Raw genomic sequence first — 22,211 nt, 5'->3', positions numbered from 1 at the left:
TATTGGCATAAACTTCAATAAAACCCGTTCAGGACTTTAAGATGGGGAACTGATCATGCCATAATCCATACTAAGAGTTTTAAGAACTGGACCAGAAACCAATACTCGTACTGAGACAGATAAAAGACAACGGTGATGTGAGAAATTTGTACAAGCAATAGATAGATTTTAAATTTCCTTTTTCAGTTTTACTGTACGTAAATAAAATGAGACACCATTCAGTTCAAATTTGTATAGCTGAAAACTCTTGCAGATTAGCTCAGTTCTTAGGATTATAATTACCGGGGATTGCGCAGACCGCAATCCTAAAATGACTTTACTCTTGCATTACTATCACGGCAAAAAAACCAAGGCGCGCCGACAATTCGTCGCAGAAAAAGTGGGTCACTGCTTTTAACAGCAGCCGGTAACAAAATTTGACTTGCAATAATTAATAATGGAAATTGTGAAAGAACAAAGGCATCTTCTTTGCATATTCATCGAGGAGGAAGAAGATAAATTTTGAGAAGCCGTACACTCATTGTCCGTAAAAATATTTAATGTCTTGAATTTAACACCATAAAAATTTAAAGATGGATGGAGATTTACTTCCTCTTGAATCATATCGTAGTAGCTGCTGTTGCCGCAAATTTGTTTGCGTTTGTTTAGTTTTTTTTAAATCATAATTTTAGCGCTCGAATTCGATAACCACGAAAAAGGTTATAGTCAATAACCGTTTTTGCAACATTTTATTTTGATGCTTTAGAACTCGAACTAGTGTTTCTGAGATTAGCGCGTTAGCCGATGAGTTTGTCTGTTTCGTTGGTTGACAACGAAACAGACAAACTCATCGGCTTTACAATATCAGCTTCTGTCAGCTATGAAGCTGAAGAATTTGTTTTGTGTCTCTGAGATCCAGTCCTAAACAGCCCGGTTTGGGAAATTATTTTGCGTTTTCTAGCACGTTTACTGGAGGTTTAATAGGCTTTATAACATCGGCCTATGACCCATCGTTAACTACGATACACAGCTAATTATAAAATATAAACTAACACAGAGATCAGTAAAAGTAATCTTCAGAAATGCTAGAGTCATCACGTCAGTTTGATTTAATGCATCTGTTAAGGCGAAAGCAAAAACAATATGATCTGGTAGCGCATCGATTGCGATAAGATCTTTTGATTGGGATAATGCATTGGCGACTTGCGCAACAACCCATTGACGGGCATGCACCGGTTCATTAGTCGTAACTTTTAATCTCTTACATCATACAATTTTGGTTTTATCAAATTGATAATCACGACTGCATGAGACTGGTGATTTTGAATTTTGCAGACGATAGGAAACTTTTAAATGCACCAAAAACGGGACGGTTATCATAGTGATATAGTTAATGAACAATCATGATGAACAGCTTATACCCAATAGCTTAGTCCAATGTAACAATAATCAATAAGAACAATTAGAGAGAACTAGTATGAACGTAACGATATAAGCATATTAAATCAATGGTACGAACTATGAGCCATTCTGAAAGTAGCTATTATTTAGAAAAACAAAATATAATCGTACGATATCGTTTGAAACTGTTTTATTGATAGCAAGAAAGGTGCAAATTTCAAGTAGGTATCATTTGTCATGTCTTTTAGATATCAATCTCTAGCAGGAGATAAAATCTTACGGTAACTAATCAGAGCATGTACCATGATCATTTCGATGATCCGCCCAAATAATGTGTTCATACCATTATTTTTAAATGCTCACTTAATCAAAGGTAAAAACATCTCTTGAGATATGTGCTGAGATTATATGGCTTTGAGTATGCATATAGTTAATAAGACAATTGCGTGACTTCCCTCTATCTATTGTATTATTATCGGAATAATTATTCAGTTATTTACAGTTATTTTTAAACCTTGTGGCTCTACAATACCTATTATTGCAGTCAAGTTTTTTATTTTTCAAACGCCGCCTTTGGAAAATATTTATGCGTTGATGTAATCTGTAGGAGGAATATATCTGAAACCTACGAGCTTTCAAATTGAAGGTCGACGCTTAACGCGATTGCCTAAAACAAAAGCCGTATTTCGCGATATAAGGTACGATGACATAATCGGCAACAAAATCTGCAATGGCAGGTAAATTTTAAGTCCATTACCATTATAATATAAATTAAGCATGTCACATTGTCTTGGTCATTTAGTCTGTCAATGCTTACTGCAACTAAATCAACATATTTACACAAAGGTAAGTTTTTTGTGGGCTTCTTCCAAAACCAGGGTGAAGTTTTCAGTTAACAATCCTCAAAATTATCGCCTTTCAAAATGAAAATTAACCCCTATTTACCGTAGCTGGGTAAAATTGTAAGTATGCATCAAAAGTGCCTTCATAGGTCTATTTGAATCAAGAAAATTTTGACTTTAGACTGCCAATACTAGAAGTAGATAATATTTGCAACTTTAAGGAAAAACAAACCAGTTCTAACCTTCAGCAGTTAACGCTGAGCGAGCCTCTATCTGCGGAAACGTAAAAGGTATCGGCACTAGCCGTGATTCGTAAAACTCTATAAGTAGTTTGAATTATTTTCATTAAAAAGGCAATGAATATAATTTTGCCGAAAGAATACGTGAGCGTGTGAGCGTACCCCAGTAGTACAGAATTAGGATTTCCATACATAGGTCCGAACAAAACCGTCGAGACAGAGAAATCCTGTGGAGCGAGGGACCTTTGCTGGCCTCAGTAGTAATCCCTTACTACCTACTTACAGTTTCTTCGCGACAGCGTATGGAGATACAATGCAGTATCGGACGTGCGCAAACCTTGCATAGGCCTTAGCTTAACTTAAATAAAACGAAGCATTGTACAATGGTGCAGTTTGTTGGGCTGTCGGTATAACTGGCGTGACGAGGACATACGGGATATCAGATTTAGCCTATTCCTGATAAAAACACGGAAAATTGTAGGTACTCGTGAGCCGGAAGACTGACGCGGAACTGATGGGCGATTTCCATTTAAGATCTTAATCTATATGTATGTATAGCATAGCACGAAACTAGCGTGTTAATATTATAATATTTTACTTCTGACTATACGACTGGGCGATGTCTGTACCTACAGTGAATATATTATTTCAAAAGTTTTGATCGGGGGAGGCAATAAACATCGATAAAGAAAACGTTTCTTTTTTCAATTTTTTTTGACTGTCTGTTCGTGCATCACACATCATCGATTTAAAAAAATTAAACCGGAACTGATTTCAACCAAAGTATCAATAGTTTGACTATGCTAAGTTGCAGTTTTTTATTATCAAGCAACAAAAGTCACAGTACAAAGCTCTATTATTAAATCATGTAGCGCTTTTTTCAGACACTAATTGGTAAGAAATTAGCGGGCCACGTGACCTGAAACTATACCTGCAGGTAAACATCAAATTTTACCTGATGTCAATTATTTTGTAACAAACTTAATCACTAAGTGAGTATTGGCCATCTTAAGGATCCTGAATCTCTTAATAAGAACACCGAAACCCTTATATCAACACTTTTTTGCTGACTGCGTATTCATCCGTAAATCAAATTGTCTCTTATTGATTTTACACCCAATAAACTTATGAAGTCTCAAAAGAGTGTACTACCCAGTGACCTACAACTTTCAAATTTGGCACTAAAAGAGAAAAAAATTTAAATAACCGTGTTGATTTATTGCCAAAAAATGGAGGAAAGAAATTTTAATATTACATCTACTACTAGCTAGATCAAATAGTGTGGTATCGTTTTATGAAAGGATTTAATAAAATATTCTACAACTGGGAGATTCCGCCCTTTTTCCTAAATAAATATTGCTAGGAAGAGGAAAAAGTGTAAACTTCTATGATAGTTAAGATCCTTAAATAAAAATTAAAGATGTTTTAGCATTTTTTTTTTCTGAAATGAACAACAAATTCCTTTACCAACAAACTTATAGCCATCACAAATCACACATATCATCGTCTGAACAATAACTCGACAGAACTAAACCATTTGTGTCCTAGCAAACTTTTCATCATTTTGGTGCCAATTTAGTATTCGAAAAGTGGAATTTACACATTTCCTTCAAAGTACCTACGAAGCAGTTTTAGTAGAAGATAGTAAAGGTTTTTGAGATAGAGCTCGTCTGGGGTAGTATTGTCGCCATGCTATTTTCTGGCCCCAAGCAGCATTGCTCTGTATCGTTCTGAAGGGCGGTGCCCCTGTATTTACAGGCACATTAGGTTTAATACCTACGGCTCTGGTTGATGGACATGCAAGGAACACGTTCCACAAGGCACTTCGGACGTGTCCCTTGTATACTGCGTAGCGTTGCTCTGTTTATAGCCGAGGGGTTTCCATATTTTAGGGGGAATTAGGCCATCTGCTTGGTCCTTCATTTATCTCCATATAAAAAAAAGATACGTACTTGCTTACCGATATTTAAGTCACGCTTGTTATATGGAACCGCTTGGCTCTTACACCTCTTACATCACGTGCAAGTAGATGTTATGTTACATATGCGACTGCGTATAATAACTTTAATGCCATCTATTAGAATAGAGTGTATAACGTCCGATATTCAACTTCCCCGTTTCTTCTGTTTTCTAACCGCAACACTGCGATGGCAGTGCATTGACGTCCATTTGAGGTTACGCTAACTGCATCCTTGTTATAATAGTTGTCGCGATGTATACGAATTATAATACAATACCTCGTATAATGTGATAGCTCAGTGGTTAGCTCCGCCCTCCCTTTTTGGGGTAACGAGTTTTATCCCCCGGCACGTTGAAGCAATCAAATATCACTTGCTTTAAATAGCGAAGGAAAATATCGATTCGATCGATTATCTGAATGCTGTTCTCCACAATGTTTTCAAAGGCGTGTGAAGTATACCAATGCGTACTTGGCCACAATTTTCCGGTGCGTTCAGCAGGACAAAGGTGCGTTCAGGTTTAGATTTAAATCGTATTCTGCACAAAGATTTATTCTATGATTGCAATTTTCAGTGTAACCTTTAGTATCAATATAGCTCTGCAATGCTGACCGAAGGTTATTAGTTCCGTGAGTTACCATGTTTAGTATACTCTTGATAGATAAGTAATTATGTAGTATGTATATATTATATGATTCGTAGAATTAAGGATAACAGGAGTACCTTAAGTACGTTCGTTGGATTGAGGACAAGTCAAAAAAAGTCAAAAGTCAAAAATATCTTTATTCAAGTAGGCCCGGCCCACAGGTGGCACTTTTGATGCGTACATAAGAACCACACGGTAGTGAGATGATGGCGATAACCACATTCGTAAACTTAAAACTAAAGCTACGAGGGTTCCAAACGCGTCCTGGTCTAAGAAGAAGCCCACAACAAACTTAGCCGGGTGTTTTTTTTTTTTTGTTATCACCATCTCACAATGTAATTTTAAATTATTGGAAGAGCAACCTGGTTAGAGCAATAATTTACACCCAAGCTTTTTTATCGTTTACGTAGTCCTTTATACTATAATAGGACTTTTCTATAAGCTTACGTTTAATACAAACTTTGAACTTTTTTGGTAGTTTATTGTAGAATTGTATGCAATTTCCTTTAAACGAATTATGAATTTTATGTAACCTAGTACATATATTGCACTGTAAGTTTATTCTTACTTCTAATGTTTAAATTATTGCAGTCACATTTTTTCCTAAATTTAGAAGTTTTTTTTATATCTGATTAGCTTTCACAAATATTATTTAGCCCGCTCTTGCATTTAGGTACTCACCATTTTAACAGTTTTATAGTAATTGTTATTGTTTTAATCATATATTATATATGGTGTGTGAGATTCCTGTAATATTGACAATCATCCAATAGAACATTTGAACCAGGTGGATAATGTGTACAAAATCGATCAGATGACGTAATTTTGTAAAAGCGATATATATCACATTAAAAGTTTAGCTGATACGTTATTGGTTAACTGATTACAATATTTTAATAAGTGTTACTGGTGTAGCACAAAACTGCTATGCGAATTTCTTCGATGCGATTACGTTCGGCAAGGCGACTCAATGCCAGTTTGGGTGACCATTACTGCGACCACCGTCAATAGTATTTTAAAATATTTTCTTTCACTTTTAAGTTCACTCACCATTTTTACAATTTTCCATTTTGGACGCCAAATTTTTTTCATTCTTCAGACGACGACTCCATTTTTATATTTCATCAAAATCAAACAAGAAAACACTACTGCAATCTCCTATTTGTGGTGTCTCATCAAAAACATAAACTAAGAACGTCACCGAAATGATACGGACGTAAAAAAGGCAAACGTCATTCACACAGACACAAACACAGACGAAACAGTCACTCTTGAAACACCCCTTTAATACAAAGTAGTTTAAAACACAGTAACACTCGACACAAAATACACACGAAAACGTTATTATATAGTATTAACTATTCCACAACTGGTTAATTTGAACAAGAAGTTAGTTAAGGTCACAAAACAGCCGTTGTTTCGCAAGACCAAAATGTACTGACGGATTAACATGAACTCTGAATATTGCCAAATGGGTGGATAGGTTTTGCCACAGACACGCGATCTGCATGTAACTATAACTAGCTATGCAAAGGTAATATCGAGTATTCACGAAACAATAGGCTTTAAGTAACTAAGTGTTAATTACATTACTACACTACTTGGTTATCGTGATAGTAAGTTGATTTTATATAAAATGAAATACACTGGTAATCGAAAAAACGGTATATCTTTACAGAGATGAACGGAAACGGAAAAAGCGTTCATTCTAGTAAAACCCACCAACAATAATTTTTTTTTGTTTTATAGAATTTCCAATAAGCCAATTTCGATCATAATATTCTTCTTATGACGGGACTTTTGCTCTCCCTTCTGTCCAACAATCTGAAGGATACTGAAACGTGAAAGGTCTTGGACATAATATAGTCACATGTCTAATAACTGTGATCTTTTTTATTATATTTCTTTAAATTAGGTCACTTCCTTTACAGAGATTGGTGCAGCAGTAATCTTTTAAGGGCGACCTAATGTTGTGATTTGATAGATCCATCAATTTTTTTTTACATAACCTAACAATGTTATTACATTTCTTAGCGTGCTACTATTGCTCAGAACACATATACAGAAGAAACTTAGAATAGAAAATAGAGTGTGCAAAGGCAGTCTTATCACTTAAGCGATCTCTTCCAGCTAGCCTTTGACGTTAGGAAAAACTAACAAACGGGTTGGTGCAGCAATTTAAGTTTATTTGTTTGTTTATTTAGTCTAAAAATCTGCAAACTCAATAACTTAGAGCTGAATAAATATACGTAATTTTGTGACCTTCAAGTGCAAAAGATATTGAAACTATCAGACTTTTGGGTGATACAACTTCAATGCGTAGGTAAGTGATAAAAAATCAACCTTGTCTCCAAGGCATTGTTGTTGAGAATTGGTAAAGCCTTATCCTAAAACTGACTTTTTATCGACTTTACTTAGCCAAAGCATGTTTTTGACTATAGCAGTAGGAATAAAGAGGAATATAATATAAGCTTCTGATATGCGTAATGATACGTTGTATTGTAATTTGTCACGTCGTCGGACGTCACGGATTTTAAAAAAGCGCCGCAGTCATTTTAAGGTACCTATCTTACGTAGTGCGGTGCATCGGCCACAGCAAGTGCATATAGTTCCCGTGAGTACATCGTATCTTATCTCTATTAATATTTCGTGGCTTAGAAACCTTGATGTGAAACAAAAAGGTGACATGCCAGTATGACATGATTAAAATATGTTGCCGCAGCGATAGAATTTTTGTGTCTTCTATTAAATATTGAACACGCGAGCGCCAGGCCGCTCCTGGTACCCTGGTACCGGGGTTACCTTGAACATGCAACGTTTGACGGCTATAAAACAGTTTTCGAAACTTACACGCTTTAACCAACTTATAAACAGATGTAGATGTTATACAAAAGCTAGTTTTTGTTTAACGATCAATATAAAAACGTAGTTATAACTCAATGCGGGTGTAAACACGTATTATCACAGATCAATGTTTTACAATGTTTCTTGCAAATAATAATAATTATTAGTAATATTAATGATATCTATTTTACTCTCCGAAGCAAGGGAGTGGGAAACGCCAATTTGCTAACTTCGGACTGAATCTTGTTTTTGTTTTTTATGTAAAAAAAACGGACCTGTATTATTTTAATAATTTTGAAGTTTAGTTAAACTCATTTTTAAGACGTCAAGGACCAAGGTACTGCCAATGAACTGCCTTTTTAAAATAACACTGCTTTAAGCAATGGCAGTGAGACCTTTGCCCTTATAACGAACAATAAATACATAGTGAGCAACAATTTCGCGCAAATTAAATTGTGTCAAATGCTTGCCCCACATAGCATTGTATGCGCGTGGGATCCAGACACTGTTTATATTGTTTTTCGAGCAAGCAAATTGTAAGTAAAATAGAAAATTGTGAACAATGGCTATTTTATAATTCCCGCGGTAAAACAAGTAGCGCACTAACCAAATTAATTTGTTTTGCCTACGTATCTAGAAGACCTAAAGCTAACTGTCCACTACTTAGAATCCTACCACCTACCAAAGTAACTGTACTTTGGTATGTTTTTTAAACAACTTATCTACAATTTACACTATAATAGCATTCTATTTTCCAGCCACCCACCTGTGGCCTTAAGTTTTAGTAGTTAATAATGACACTTTTTGTAAGGCCAGAAATTTAAAAGCTACCAACTTCCAGCAGAGCATCATTAGTTATTACTTATTAGCTTATCACTGTTAGCAGTATATTCAGTGGCAGTTCACAATTTCTAAATTAGGTAATATTGATTTTCAAAAAGTATAGACAAATAATAAAAGTACATATTTTAATAAATCATAAAAACATAAATCCTATATAAATGATTACATTTTTTCTCTAAGGATCTGCAATGCATTTGCATTGTTGCATTTCATGATTATTTTTCTTGCTAAAGTTGGCTCAACAAATCTGCACTTGGGTCCACTGGTCCACACACAGCATGGTGGACTACGGCAACACCCTTTTCACTGCAGAAGGAGACCTATGCCACTTAGTTGGCCGGTGATGAGTTGATAATTATGATGATGGGTTGGGTCAACAGGATCGTATGAAAACATACTCTCCAAAGAAAAGTAATGAGTACTACATTCCAAAGTACACAACACTTTAGTAAAAATAGAGTACAGTTAGGTTGGGATGAGCAGGCTACTAAGACTACATTAATGTTTGTGACAGTTTTCAGCTGTTTCTCCCATAGGCTAAATAATCTGTGGACAGGCAACAAGTCTGAAGCCCATGCTTTAACAAAAAAAAACAGGTAGATCATAATATAACAAAGTTATATGCATAACATGTAGTGTGCAATGACCTCAAGATTCAATCAGATCTAACAGCATTACAAAACATGTGCATGCAGAATCATGCTAAGTAGTTGTTGCAACTTGTTAGACAATCGTTGGATTTAGTTCTTGTGACCAAATCAATTTACATCTAATTAATTCAGATGATCAGAAGTATATTACAATATTTTGTCATGTATGGCTAAATGAGATTTAAATATAAATGTTATTATGAAAATTTTTATGTCAACTTAAATGTTGAGTAAATGTTGTTATATTTAAATGCAGATATTTTATTGACGCGGGTGGATAAAAAAGCAGTAAGGGGGTAAAGCATAAAATACGTGAGACGTTTAAGGGGAGGAGGGGGTTGAGTCAAATCTCATCTAATCTTACATTGGAGATTGTTTATATAATATAAATTATACTATTTTGGTCCATTTGTCTTTTTACTATAACAATCCAACGCGTTAACGTAGAAACCCACATTTGGAATAATCTCATGGGAGGGGGTTGAATAAAATCTCACAACATCAAAATTTGTAGGGGGGAAGGAGGTATAGAAAATATTAAAAAACACGGACAGACACCCCTAAGGAGGTGGGTATTGCAAATATGAAGTAACATTTTAATTACAATCACACAAAATGCTTATTCTAGTCTTAACTCTTTACTTTGCGCCATATGAGTCTCAATACAGGATAATGCTGTATTTATATAGAAATATCATATTCATTGTAAATGAAATATCATTTTAATAATTTATTGAAAACTATTTGATGAATTGATTTCATAAATAAGATTTATTATCACATTTGTAAAAATATCAATAAAATAAAATATCTGGCAAAGTTTAATACTTATTTACCCAGTTCACAATGATGTTTTCGTAGATGGACAACAGAAACATGAATATTATTTATATTTTTATATATTATACTTATATATAATATTATATTAACATGAATATTATCAATATTTTCTATACAAACTTTATTTAAAAAGCCAAATCCAATAAATACAGACTTCCCTTTATGTTGTCTTGCACGCCTGCACTATTTTCCAAATTTTTTTTGGCTCCAAAAATAATAGCCTGATGATGACCCAGTCTTGTTTGTCATGAATTATAGGCTAGCAAATGCAAAAAAAAGCCCTTTTAAATTGGACTCATATTTCATGAGTTTAAGAGTTTTCAAACAAATATTTTAACAGACAAGTCTAGTTGCTTTATGGGCTATGCACAACCTAAAAAACTGAACACAAATTTTACTCAAATTTTGTCATTGAAATATGAGCTTTATATTTTGTGACTAAGAGTTTTTGATAAGTATGATGTATGCATGGTGAGGGTTGGTCTCTCTCTCCAATGGTCATAAAGTACTACTAGGCACTGGCACAACAATATTGTAAAAGTTTGTTTGATGTCACATATATCACAGAGTTCACATTCCAATGCTCTACTTACAGCCAAGTTAAGATTGAGTTGATATGATAAAAATTAACCAGACACTGAAACAATGTATGCTCAAGTCTACATCAGCATCTTATGACAGGAATCTCAGAGATTTTACAGATACTTGGATGCAATGATTAATGCTTGAGTGTTGTTAAACCAAACTGTGTTAACTATAAAGAAAACAAGAAGTTAGGCTACTTTGTTTTCATAAAGGATTATCATCTCAATTATCAAAAACCACTTTACAATGGATGTCAAGGTAGTAAATATGCAAATAATATAAACATTTAAATGTTAACTAGCTATTGCCTACATTATTTGTCCATGTTTATTACAGTTTTGTAAAAGTCTGTGGGAACCATTTGTTTTCCTGGGATAAAAAGTAGCCTATGTTATTTTCCATCCTTCAATCTAACTATATGCCAAAAATGAAGGTGATGGTTGCTTAGTTATAGCATGAAGAAAGGAGAAACACATACAAACACACTTATGCATTTCTAACATAAGTCAGGATTAGGATTCTGCAGACAATATAGAAAGCAGACTTATAGAGGGCCTCCTAGTATCACACTTTTTGTTATTCAGTAACAAGTTGAGTGGTTAACTGTAATACAATCTGAACATTAAAACTTCTTCAAACTTGAAGACAAACTCATGGTTTTGGTTTTACTTTTTACATCCTACTTCCTGCATGATGCTGACTTTTGATATATCCTTTGGAATACGTATTATAGCCATCTACTTGTGGGGCCGATACTTAGATATCGGTTATGAGATTTTATATCAACCTTCTAGTAGTTTGGTGGTAGGTATACGTTCCTCTTGGATCGATTGAATAGTTAAACGGGTGCAACGTTAATAAAATGAAAGTTTACGACTATTACTCACCACATTGTTGTAGTTGAAGGCTGCAGCGCCTGATGCGAAATATTCTCTGTTCATTTTATCACCCATTATGCCAATGTTACCACCAACATCCAAACACGATCAACACGCACTTGTATCATTTTAGTGTCAATAAAATTACGAAACGCTTCAAAACGTACGAATGGCAATTTAATTCCCTATAAAAACAATTCTAAACCCACCGTTGGGTGCAACCGAAAGCATTGTTTGATTACCTACCAATCGTTCCGTGTAGTCACAATTGATAAAGAATGATCAACTTAACATAGTTTTATAAAAATTTATGGACTTCCAATACTATGAACTTGATTTTTGAATAAGATAAGAGGAGATAAATTAAAAATAGGTAAATTTCATTGAATAAGTTTTACACTTGACAATTTACCTTGACACACAAACGACTGCAAATCGGAAACGCGTTTAGAAATTATTATAAATTCGATTTGAATTCTATTGCTCCATTTTTTTTTTTTTCGAAACTAAATTGATAAATAATATTTAAACAAGTAAAATTTTATAAATGTCTACTTAATGAAATTAAATAAGCTCTATGTTGTTGATTTTTTATAGTCTGTGGTTTGTTGCAATTCGCAGCTGGCGCCAAGCAATGTTATCCAGAACGTATCATAATGCTACTGCTCCACCTGCGTTATTGTGAATGTTGTCGTCAAAACGCATTAAAAAATAATGCTATAAACAGGTGGCTAGAGATGCTAAGATGGTTCATACCCGCTAACGCATTGATTAAAAGCGCTATTGCCTATTGCAAAGGTGGAGCCTACTGCCACATGTACTCGGTACATGTGTCGCCGAGTTACCGAGTAGCGAGTTTTAATTGTCACCAAAGCCGTCACTCGGCTGAGTTACTCAGTTAAGCTTTTCTCATCTTAGAGACCAGAAAAAAGTTTTATACAAGACCCGGGGGGACCCGGACAGCGACCTGCGAGCAAGTAGTCACTCTCCGCTACGTCTCATATACTGATGACAAGTGTCTTTTATACAAGTTTAGAATGCCTCGTCTACAGGTCGCAAGTCTATTTCATGCAAGTTCAGTACGTCTTGCATACAGGTCACAAGTCTCTTTTATGCAATTTTAGTGCGTCTCGTATACAGGCTGCAAGTGTCTTATATGTACCTAATACGATTCGTATACAGGTCGCCAGCGTTTTTATGCATTTTTAACAAGTCTCGTATACCTACAGGTCGCAAGTGTCTCTTCTGCAGGTTTAGTATGTATCGTATACAGGAAGCAAGTGTCGATTATGCAAGTTAAGTACGTCTCGTATACAGGTCGCCAGTGTCTTTTATGCAAGTTTAGTACGTCTCGTACAAGTGGGAAGTGTCTTTTATACAAGTTTAGTACGTCTCACATACAGGTAGCAAGTGTCTTATATGCAAGTTTAGTAAATCTCTAAAATGTATTTTATGAATGTTAAGCACGTCTCGTATACATGTCGCTAGTGCCTTTTATGCAAGTTTTTCCAGTCCGTTGGTTTTTAGTTCTTGTTGGGAGGGTACATTTTAAGTAATTAAAACATTCAACTTAATACGGCCGACTGGCGCAGTGGGCAGCGACCCTGCTTTCTGAGTCCAAGGCCGTGGGTTCGATTCCCACAACTGAAAAATGTTTGTGTGATGAACATAAATGTTTTTCAGTGTCTGGGTGTTTATCTGTATATTATAAGTATTTGTGTATATTATCCATAAAAATATTCATCAGTCATCTTAGTACCCATAACACAAGCTACGCTTACTTTGGGGCTAGGTGGCGATGTGTGTATTGTCTTAGTATATTTATTTATAATACAAGTGCGGTGCTAGACTTGTGGTTAAAACCACGGCCCTCCTTCCCGGTGGACCGACTTCGACGCACGTTTCTTCTTCGAAGATATTATGAACGGTTTTAATTTTGGCAGTTAAATATCACTTGCTTTAACGCTCGTCACTTGAGGAAATTTGCATGTTTGTGAGTTTTACATATTATTTATTGTTGCTTGTTTATTTCGCATACTTCCACAGTATTATGTCCTTTGTGATCTTGTTGTGGGGAAAAGCTGCAGATATTCAAACTATACTACACAAAAGAGCTATACGGTCAATATATAAACTTGGATCGCGCGAATCGATTCGTGAAAAATTTAAACAAATAGCTTCGCAATATATTTATAGTAATATAGTCTTTGTGAGACAAAATATGACTCTTTATAAACAAAAAGCTGATATTAACAAACGACTTACTAGATACGGACATAAATTAGGGATATCTGCATATCGTCTGCGAAAGGTGCAGAACTCCTTTATCGGGTTGAGTATACGCTTTTAAAACATGATTCCTAAGGTAATTCTTGACCTACCAATATATACATTAAAAAAATGTGTAAAAACACATCTAATAAAGGGAGGTTACTATACATATGATGAACTCCTTAATGACAAGGTAGTTTGGAAGCAGCCAGCCTCGCTCTCATCTCCCGCAAGATAGAAAAATGTTTGTAAATGTTGATGTTGGAAAAGAGCAACTACTGAGTTTCTTGCCGGCTCTTCTCGGTAGAATCTGCGTTCCGAACGGGTGGTAGAGTCACTAAAAACATACATACTTGACGTTTTAAAAGTGCTTATAAAGTAGGCCTACTTGAAATAAATGAATTTGAATTTGAATTTATTTTCAAAAGCGTGCGTTACCCAGCCGCGTTAGGCTAGCGTAGTAGACGGTCTGAAACGTCCTCATTCTGAGAGTAGACCCGTGTGACTGTTCACTGTTGTACGCCGGCAATGGGTTGATTTATGGCGATGGTGAAATAATATTATTTATAATTCCCAAACAATATAATTTAAGTTGATTCAATATAAATTCACTATTTCATAGCAATTAGGTACATTACATAAGAAGTAACATTTTAAGCTAGGATAATTTAAAGGCTTACTCTTAACTATATAATAAATAACAGTGGTAATCTTGTTTATCTTTTATACATATAAAACAAAGAAGCTCCCGCCGTTTGTTCGTTTAGATCTTTTAAACTACGGCAACGGATTTTAATGCAGTTTTCAACAATGGATAGATGGATATAAGAACATACAGAAACGGTTTACACGACTTTGACAGGCGGTTAGTCAATTCACACAGTAATTATTGTACCTCCACCATAAAACGGGGAAAATGGGAAAAGTATATGAGCTAGCAACATTCTGCGTTTGCTGTTTTTGAACACAACGTGCAATAATGACCGAATGAGCATTCTGTTCTGTTTCTGTTCTGGCTAAACCTTATGAGATAGATCCAATTAATTTACAGTTTAAGTGTGTTTAAAAAGATCAATAAAAAGTTCACGCTGGTGTTCAAATGACCTCCTAAGAACAAAAACTAATATAAATATTATAACCATTTATTTCAGGTCACACCCAGATATTACTAAGTTGAGAGATTAAAATAAAAAAAAATTACACATAGTAACCAGTTTTATCTTTAATATATTATTACGAAAAAGATATGGATTATTTTAAACTATAACCATGTTTCCTTATCCAATGAAATACAATAGATACATTGTACATTTCATAGATCATAATTGATGACTAAACGAACTTACATGTAAATTAAGTTTTATCCCGTTTATACGAGTGTTATTATAGGTATAACATATAGGCTGCTTTTTATCCTTGGAAAATGTACGGTTCCTGGAGGATTCATGAAAAACCAAAAAACCGTGTACGAAACCGCTGGCAAGAGCTAGTGGTATGTAGATAAAGAAACAAACACATAAATATATAGGATTGATCTCATTCATATTACATTACACATTTTGTTCATTATTTTAGTTAAAATCCATTTTAATTAATAATAATTAATATATTACTTATTCAACAATACACACGTCGCCATCTAGCCCCAAAGTAAGCATAGCTTGTGTTATGGGTACTAAGATGACTGATAAATAATATACATAAAAATATTTTGGAAATCGAACCAACGGCCTTGGACTCAGAAAGCTCGCCGTCCACTGCGCCAATCGGCCGTCAAAACATTTAATAAATATAATTATATCCATTTCAAACTCTCGTGGGCTACTTTTCAGAAGTTTCACTTCTGCCGTGTGAAAATGGCACAGGATCGGTATATTTATTCGTAACGCGCTTTTTCAAATGACCTCAAAAAAGTTACATGATTAACTTAAAACATCTCTCGTATTCGTCAGCAAGACAATAGTGTCTTCAATGAAGCCGTAGAAAAAGAATGAAACGAATAATACTTCTTTAGATCAAATACCTACATATCGCTATCTCATTCACAGTGGGCGTCTTTATTTCGTTGTTCTGTACCTCAAAATTAATGGTGCCTTCATTGTCCTATTTAAAATGTGACCAGGAATAAAAAAGATATAAATAAACCTCGCCATAATTTTTAAGTTGCTGTTGAAGCTGCCGTGGTGACTGCCGGTGATGGATCAGTACTAAGTTATTAAGCTAAATTTTTACTTATATACTAACAATAAATGGATGGAAACGTCTCAAATAAACGTTTATTATGCGGACAAAAATGGTAGATTTTTATTTCTATGTCGATTTTGCCATGTGGCGTCCTCAGGAATGGATTATTATTTTCTTGGCCAGACCTTACATATTTTTTAAATCTTATGTACATATACACTTTCTAAATCATCATAACATCTCAATAGATTATCTTCAATATATATTTGGCGCAAGAGTTCATCATCCCGGGTATAAATTGAATGTTATTTACTAGTTCGTTTTTTAGCACAGTATTTATCAATATATGGCTGAATAATTTCTGCACCCATTCTCTCTTGTATCATACAGAGAGATATAGAGAAGACCTCGTGAGCTATATCCTTGTCTCTGGCTAGGCTGGCCGGTTCACAGTAAAAACAGTTGTTGAAGTATAGACCTGTTACTTCATCTAATTCTGAGGCTGTGGCTACGTAGACTGTTGTAGCGGCTGCCTGTTGCTAAAAACAGTAAACAAACACTTTTTATTTCCATAAAATAATGTCCTCATCATGATAAATATTAATATAGTAGTAATGGAGAAGATCACTGACAATTATTTTTCGCCTAGAGGGAGTCAAATGTTTCTAAAAACTAACTGTCAATCCCCTTACAAATTGCCTATTTGCTATATTTTGTAATAAATTAATGTTTAAAATAACAATAATAAAATTAATCAAACAATTCACGCAATATATTAATAAATTTTTGTTTTGATGCATTGTATGTGATAGCCACAGACTCGTAACCCTAGACTGGTAATAACTGACAGATTACAAACACACAGCGCTCTATGCCTAATCGTTTTCAGTAACCTTCCCCATAGGTATATACCACCTATGGGGAAACTGTAAATACCGCATGTAATTGCAAATACCATTGGATTATAACCTATCTCGCGAGATTGTGAACTGTAAACTGTATCCATAACATACAAGAAAAGAAGAATAAGACCCAATTGCCTTATTCATGGTCTTACCTAAAATTTGCTGAATCGCAATCGAGGAGTCGTTTAAATAGACTTGTATCTCGGTTTAGAGTCGCAAACCCTGTACTTCTGATTTTCATTTAATAAACGTTCTGCCGAGAGCTCTAGCTATAGAATTGTAGGCAAATTTGATCTTAAATACAAATAGATAAGATCAATTTTACTCTGATGTTCAAGTTTTTCGATACTCGAAAACGACTGTTCTATTGCAAGTATCTTGTACTAAGGGTACTCTACGTTACGGTTTACAACATCGCGATATAGAATGTAATCTATCGAAAAAATTCTAACAATTTTGCGGTGAAATATACATATTACAGAACTGAACTTAACAAAATTGTACGATTTCTTTCCGAGGGGAAAACTGTGAAAAGGATGGTGCAAAATTTGAGACCCGTCAAGTTGGTTTAAAGATTTGAACTGCACCAAACTACAAGTTTAAACTCAACTATTTTAACCCAGTATAGCAACAGCTTTTTAACATGTGTTATAGAGAATAAAGATAATGTAGAAGACTGTTGTTTGGAAACTTGTAGCATTGTTTAAATGCTTTGATACCATCACATTACTTACAAAAATTTGCATTCCAGTCAGAATTGTAATATTAGTATACAATTTTAACATGCTTTCAGTTAAACGAAATTAGCCCTTACCAGAGACTTCGTAAAGGGGCGTACTATAAAGAATAGCAGTTTGTACAACCACCAACTATTAGGTAAATTTGTAGACACCATGTTCCCTGGATGTAAAGAGTTCACAGAAATGCCCTTGTGCTTCCATTCTTCACTCAAAATCTAAAATGTATAAATACTAATTAGAGTATAGTTCCCCGTATTTGTAAGTCACTCAGTCAAGTGCAAAAATGCACCGAATAGTATTTTTTCAAAATTTTGTATAGATTATTAGGTTTTGAAGCACAGGCCTTGCCAGTGCCACGATAATGTGCACAAATTACAACCATCCATGTATATTTATATCAATGAGAATTTGAAAATCAGCAATTGATTTGGTCATAATAATCAACCTAAAGGTGTTTGACAAAAAAGCTTAAAGCATTTAGTACAATACTCAAAAAGAATCATAAAATAGTATTTAAGAAATCTGTGAATAAAACACAAAGTTACAAAATGACTATGTTTTTAAGGAAGTTAAGTTTATATTATTGTAAAATAATAAAGTTATTTAAATTCTATAAATTAAAAAAACAAATATGTAAAAAAAAAAAAACTTTAAAAACTGCACTTACCATTGCTGTTATAACATTGTACAGTTTGGAGTTACCGTAAGCTAACATGGCACTGTAATTATCTCTTGGGTGTGCTAAGTTCTGCCTTACAAATACATTTTTTAGACTTGCTGTCCTGTAACAGAGTAAGAAAAAATCCTGTGACAAAAAAAAATGTGTGCAGTTATATTTCCGTTACTACTAACATTAAGCCTGTTACCATCGAGATTGCAGTCAAGGGCGATTTTGTAGTGGAATAAAAGAAATTAGAAACTATTACAAAATCTAAGATCCTAAGAGCTCCCTAGCCCCCAGAGAAATTAGTTTATATACTGCTTCTGATTAGGCCAATAGTTCTAGTGCCACAGATATTTTAAGCTTTAGGATATGAAAGATGTAGTTTAAATAAAGTTTTATAGTACCTGTGTGACTCTGAAGACACAAACACAACCCTTGACCCATTTTTCAGCAGTGGCTCCAACAGCAATGCAAAATACATGTGAGAGAGGTGATTGACCTGGAAGGTCCTATCTAGCTTGTCTTCTGTCTCTTCATATGGCAGACCAAACACACCAGCATTTAGTATCAACATATCAAGATGACTGAAAAGACAAATGGTCAGTAAACATATCAATTAGACAGATAGACATTTTAATTTTTTAAATATTACAAAATACTTGCATTGCCTAAAAATTGTTAACAATAATAAAATATAATAAGTTCAATGGTCATAACTAAAGTTTGTAGTGTGAATAGCATCCAATCCATAGCATCCTGCCTTTGCTTTTTTGGCTAAAGGGTGGTCAGACTCCTAGAGTAGATACAGTTAAAATGCTATACATAGGTGTTAGTAATTACGTAATGGGTTGGTCTGTAAGAAACCCTGCTTACCCACAGATTATTGTGAAGAGGTATGACATGGTGAGGGAATGATTTTGTAGTTATTTAACATTAATACTAACCCCTCTGCCCAACAAGGTGATTATTTGAGATATTTGAGATTGTCTTATTAATTATGAGAGCTTACAATTATTAAATACTTACTCCGAAAAAATTGTTTTGACAGCCCTGGCACATTGTTTCACACTTTTCAATGAACTCAAGTCTAAATGAATTGCTTTCAAATTCTCATCTGATGTATTTGTTTCTTTAACAATTTGTTCAATGGCCGTCTGAGTAGCTTCCATATTGCGATTGGCCAATAAGATGTTGCAGCCATGCCTCGCCAGGGACTTTGCTGTTTCATAACCAATACCAGCATTGCAGCCTGTTATGAGTGCATATTTACCAGATAAATCAACACCATGTAAAACCTGTAAATAAGGTATGAGATATTATAAATATGTATTGTCATGTGGCAAAAAAGTAAATTAATTAAAATAAATCTACATAAATAGACGGCCGACTGGCGCAGTGGGCAGCGACCCTGCTTTCTGAGTCCAAGGCTGTGTGTTCTATTCCCACAACTGGAAAATGTTTTTGTGATGAGCATAAGTGTTTTTCAGTGTCTGGGTGTTTATATGTATTTTCTAAGTATTTATGTATATATAATTCATAAAAATATTCATCAGTCATCTTAGTACCCATAACACAAGCTACGCTTACTTTGGGGCTAGGTGGCGATGTGTGTATTGTCGTAGTATATTTATTTATTTATTTATTTAAATCATGCTTCAATTTGAATGTAGCAGAACCAATATAGATATATAGAATGCGAGATAAGGCGATGCTTTTGTTTATGGTGCTGAAGGAACCTTTGGGCTACAAAGTTGTGGATGAACACGCAACATACAGTTGTTCTGGTTAGCAAACTATCCCAAACTACAAATCATTCCAACAACCTATAAAATTATATAACAGTCTAAGAAACGCATGTGAAGCATAAACATTTAATTCTAGCTTTTAATACGCCACAGGTTGAAATGTTTATGGAGTTAACAAATTTGTTGATGTTATGTATTATTCCGTTCAGCCGTTCTAAGTATTATGCTAGCAAAATTCTTTTTTTTTTTTAATCAGATTAAATTAGTACTGATACACTTTTATGCAGATAAACATAATTAAGTGGTGATAGTCCAGTGGGTAGGACTTCACCTTCACTTTTGGGGGACAAGTTTGAATCCCAGCATGCACCTTAAACTTGTCTGAGTTATATGCAATCCAAGCAATTTGGACAACCCATTAGCGCAGTGGGCATTGACCCTGCTTTCTGAATCAACTGACAACTGGAAAATGTTTGTGTGATAAACTTGAATTTTTTTTAGTGTCTAGGCATTTATCTGTATTTACATGTATATTATTCATAAATATTGACATCTTAGTACACTAGCTATGCTTACTTTGGGGCTAGATGGCAATGTGTGTATTTTCATAATATATTTGTTTATTAATCTTTTAATTAAAATGTCTCTTGCTTCAACAGTGAAGAAAAACATTGTGAGGAACTCTGCATGCTTCAAAGTTCTACATAATGTTCTCAAAGGTGAGAAGTCCACCAATCTGCACTGGGCCATCATGGGCTGGACTAGACTACAGCCTTAAATCCTTCTCATTGTTCGAGGAGACCCATGCCCTATCATTACAGGGCATGGGTCTATGCCCAATCATCATGTGAAGAGATGTGAAGTCTTTGTTCTGTACCCATTGGTACAGAATAAAGACTCTTCACATCTCTTCACAAAATAGGCCAAAATATATGTGAAATGATGCAAAGGGTAGTGTCATTTCACATACATTATGGCCTATTTTGGATCAGCAGGATCTGAAAGGTTGCAAGCTTGTTATAAATTGTTTTTCCCGGATTTTGCCAGAGCAATGCCTGGGTTCTAAGTATATTATACTCACTTGAAAAGCTGTAGTTGAACCATCAAATCTTTGGCGAAAATCGTATACATGCTTCTTTTCTGCAGTTGCAAATGCTAGTCTCGGGTCCACATAGGTTTTATTTCCTGTTTCCAGATGGACATACAGGGGTTTTTCAGTTTCATCTAAAGTTTTTATCCAACCAAACGGAAAGTCTTTAGGAATTATTTTTTTATGGCCAGTGCGCGGATGGGTCCACTGCGTTTTGTTATTCAAAGTGCTATAATATTCGATATAGATTAAGACATAAAAGTAATTAAGCTTAGGAATACATCAACGTTCATTTCATAGTAGGTATTCAAAAATAGTATTGAAGTTCAAATTATTATGGATACTAAATTTGGCTAAGGCATATAAATCTAAGGGACTAATAAATTTTAGAATTTGCGTACTTAACAAAATAAACGTTTCCATCTTCTGTGGACTTTTCTTCCCATCCTGGAGGCAGCTCATCTTCGCTATCTGAGTCTAATGTGTTATGCATTTTAGGTAGAAGTTTAACACACCGGTGAACCTATTAATATTTGTTTGTTCTGTTGTTGGTGTCTTAATTTATTCAAAATGTTACAACTTACAAGCAAACCGGGAATAAAATGTTGGTACTTGGGTAACTACAAAGTAATTTATACTTTGTAGTCCACAGACAGTAAACAAAACCTATTCGTTACAAACTAAATATGTCTTCTTCTTCTTCTTTTGATTTATGGCTTTTAACTAAATATGTCAATTGTCATTTGTCACTGACGTTGTCATTTTATTGTCAATGTCAAAATGTATTTTCACCTATGCTATCATAGTCCTAGACCAACAACAGTCAATGAGAATGCAAACATTACAGTATGGATGTGTGGAGACTGTTTACGCGGCAATTTATAAATTAATGCTTCTTTTTGGGTAT

The 22,211-nt window shown here is 34.5% G+C and overlaps 2 protein-coding genes across 3 annotated transcripts in view; both read right to left on the bottom strand.

The window, feature by feature from the left end:
• The window catches only part of LOC120627196 (actin cytoskeleton-regulatory complex protein pan1), a 117,417-nt gene extending 105,308 nt beyond the window's left edge, over positions 1–12,109 (bottom strand). Inside the window, exon 1 of one of the 2 annotated variants that reach the window (XR_005658899.1) lies at positions 11,715–12,109. Coding sequence is in view for 1 of the 2 variants with exons in the window: in XM_039895057.1 (XP_039750991.1) it covers positions 11,715–11,780 (66 nt within the window). In the remaining variant the exon portion in view is untranslated. The remainder of the gene's footprint in view (positions 1–11,714) is intronic. The other variant, XM_039895057.1, reaches the window with a different exon arrangement.
• Positions 12,110–15,734: 3,625 nt separating this feature from the next.
• LOC120627571 (WW domain-containing oxidoreductase) lies at positions 15,735–21,991 on the bottom strand. The gene is made up of 7 exons (XM_039895574.1): positions 21,706–21,991; positions 21,296–21,533; positions 19,496–19,764; positions 18,874–19,053; positions 18,473–18,587; positions 17,880–18,020; positions 15,735–16,699 (listed from the first exon to the last, which is right to left on the bottom strand). The coding sequence occupies exons 1-7, from the start codon at positions 21,795–21,797 to the stop codon at positions 16,466–16,468; spliced, it is 1,269 nt and encodes a 422-aa protein (XP_039751508.1). The 5' UTR covers positions 21,798–21,991; the 3' UTR covers positions 15,735–16,465.
• Between the last annotated feature and the right edge of the window lie 220 nt (positions 21,992–22,211).

Source organism: Pararge aegeria, chromosome 11 (genome assembly GCF_905163445.1).
Source record: "Pararge aegeria chromosome 11, ilParAegt1.1, whole genome shotgun sequence".
Taxonomy (NCBI): domain Eukaryota; kingdom Metazoa; phylum Arthropoda; class Insecta; order Lepidoptera; family Nymphalidae; genus Pararge; species Pararge aegeria.
Note: the sequence above shows the minus strand (reverse complement) of the source record. Positions and strands in the feature narration are given on the sequence as shown.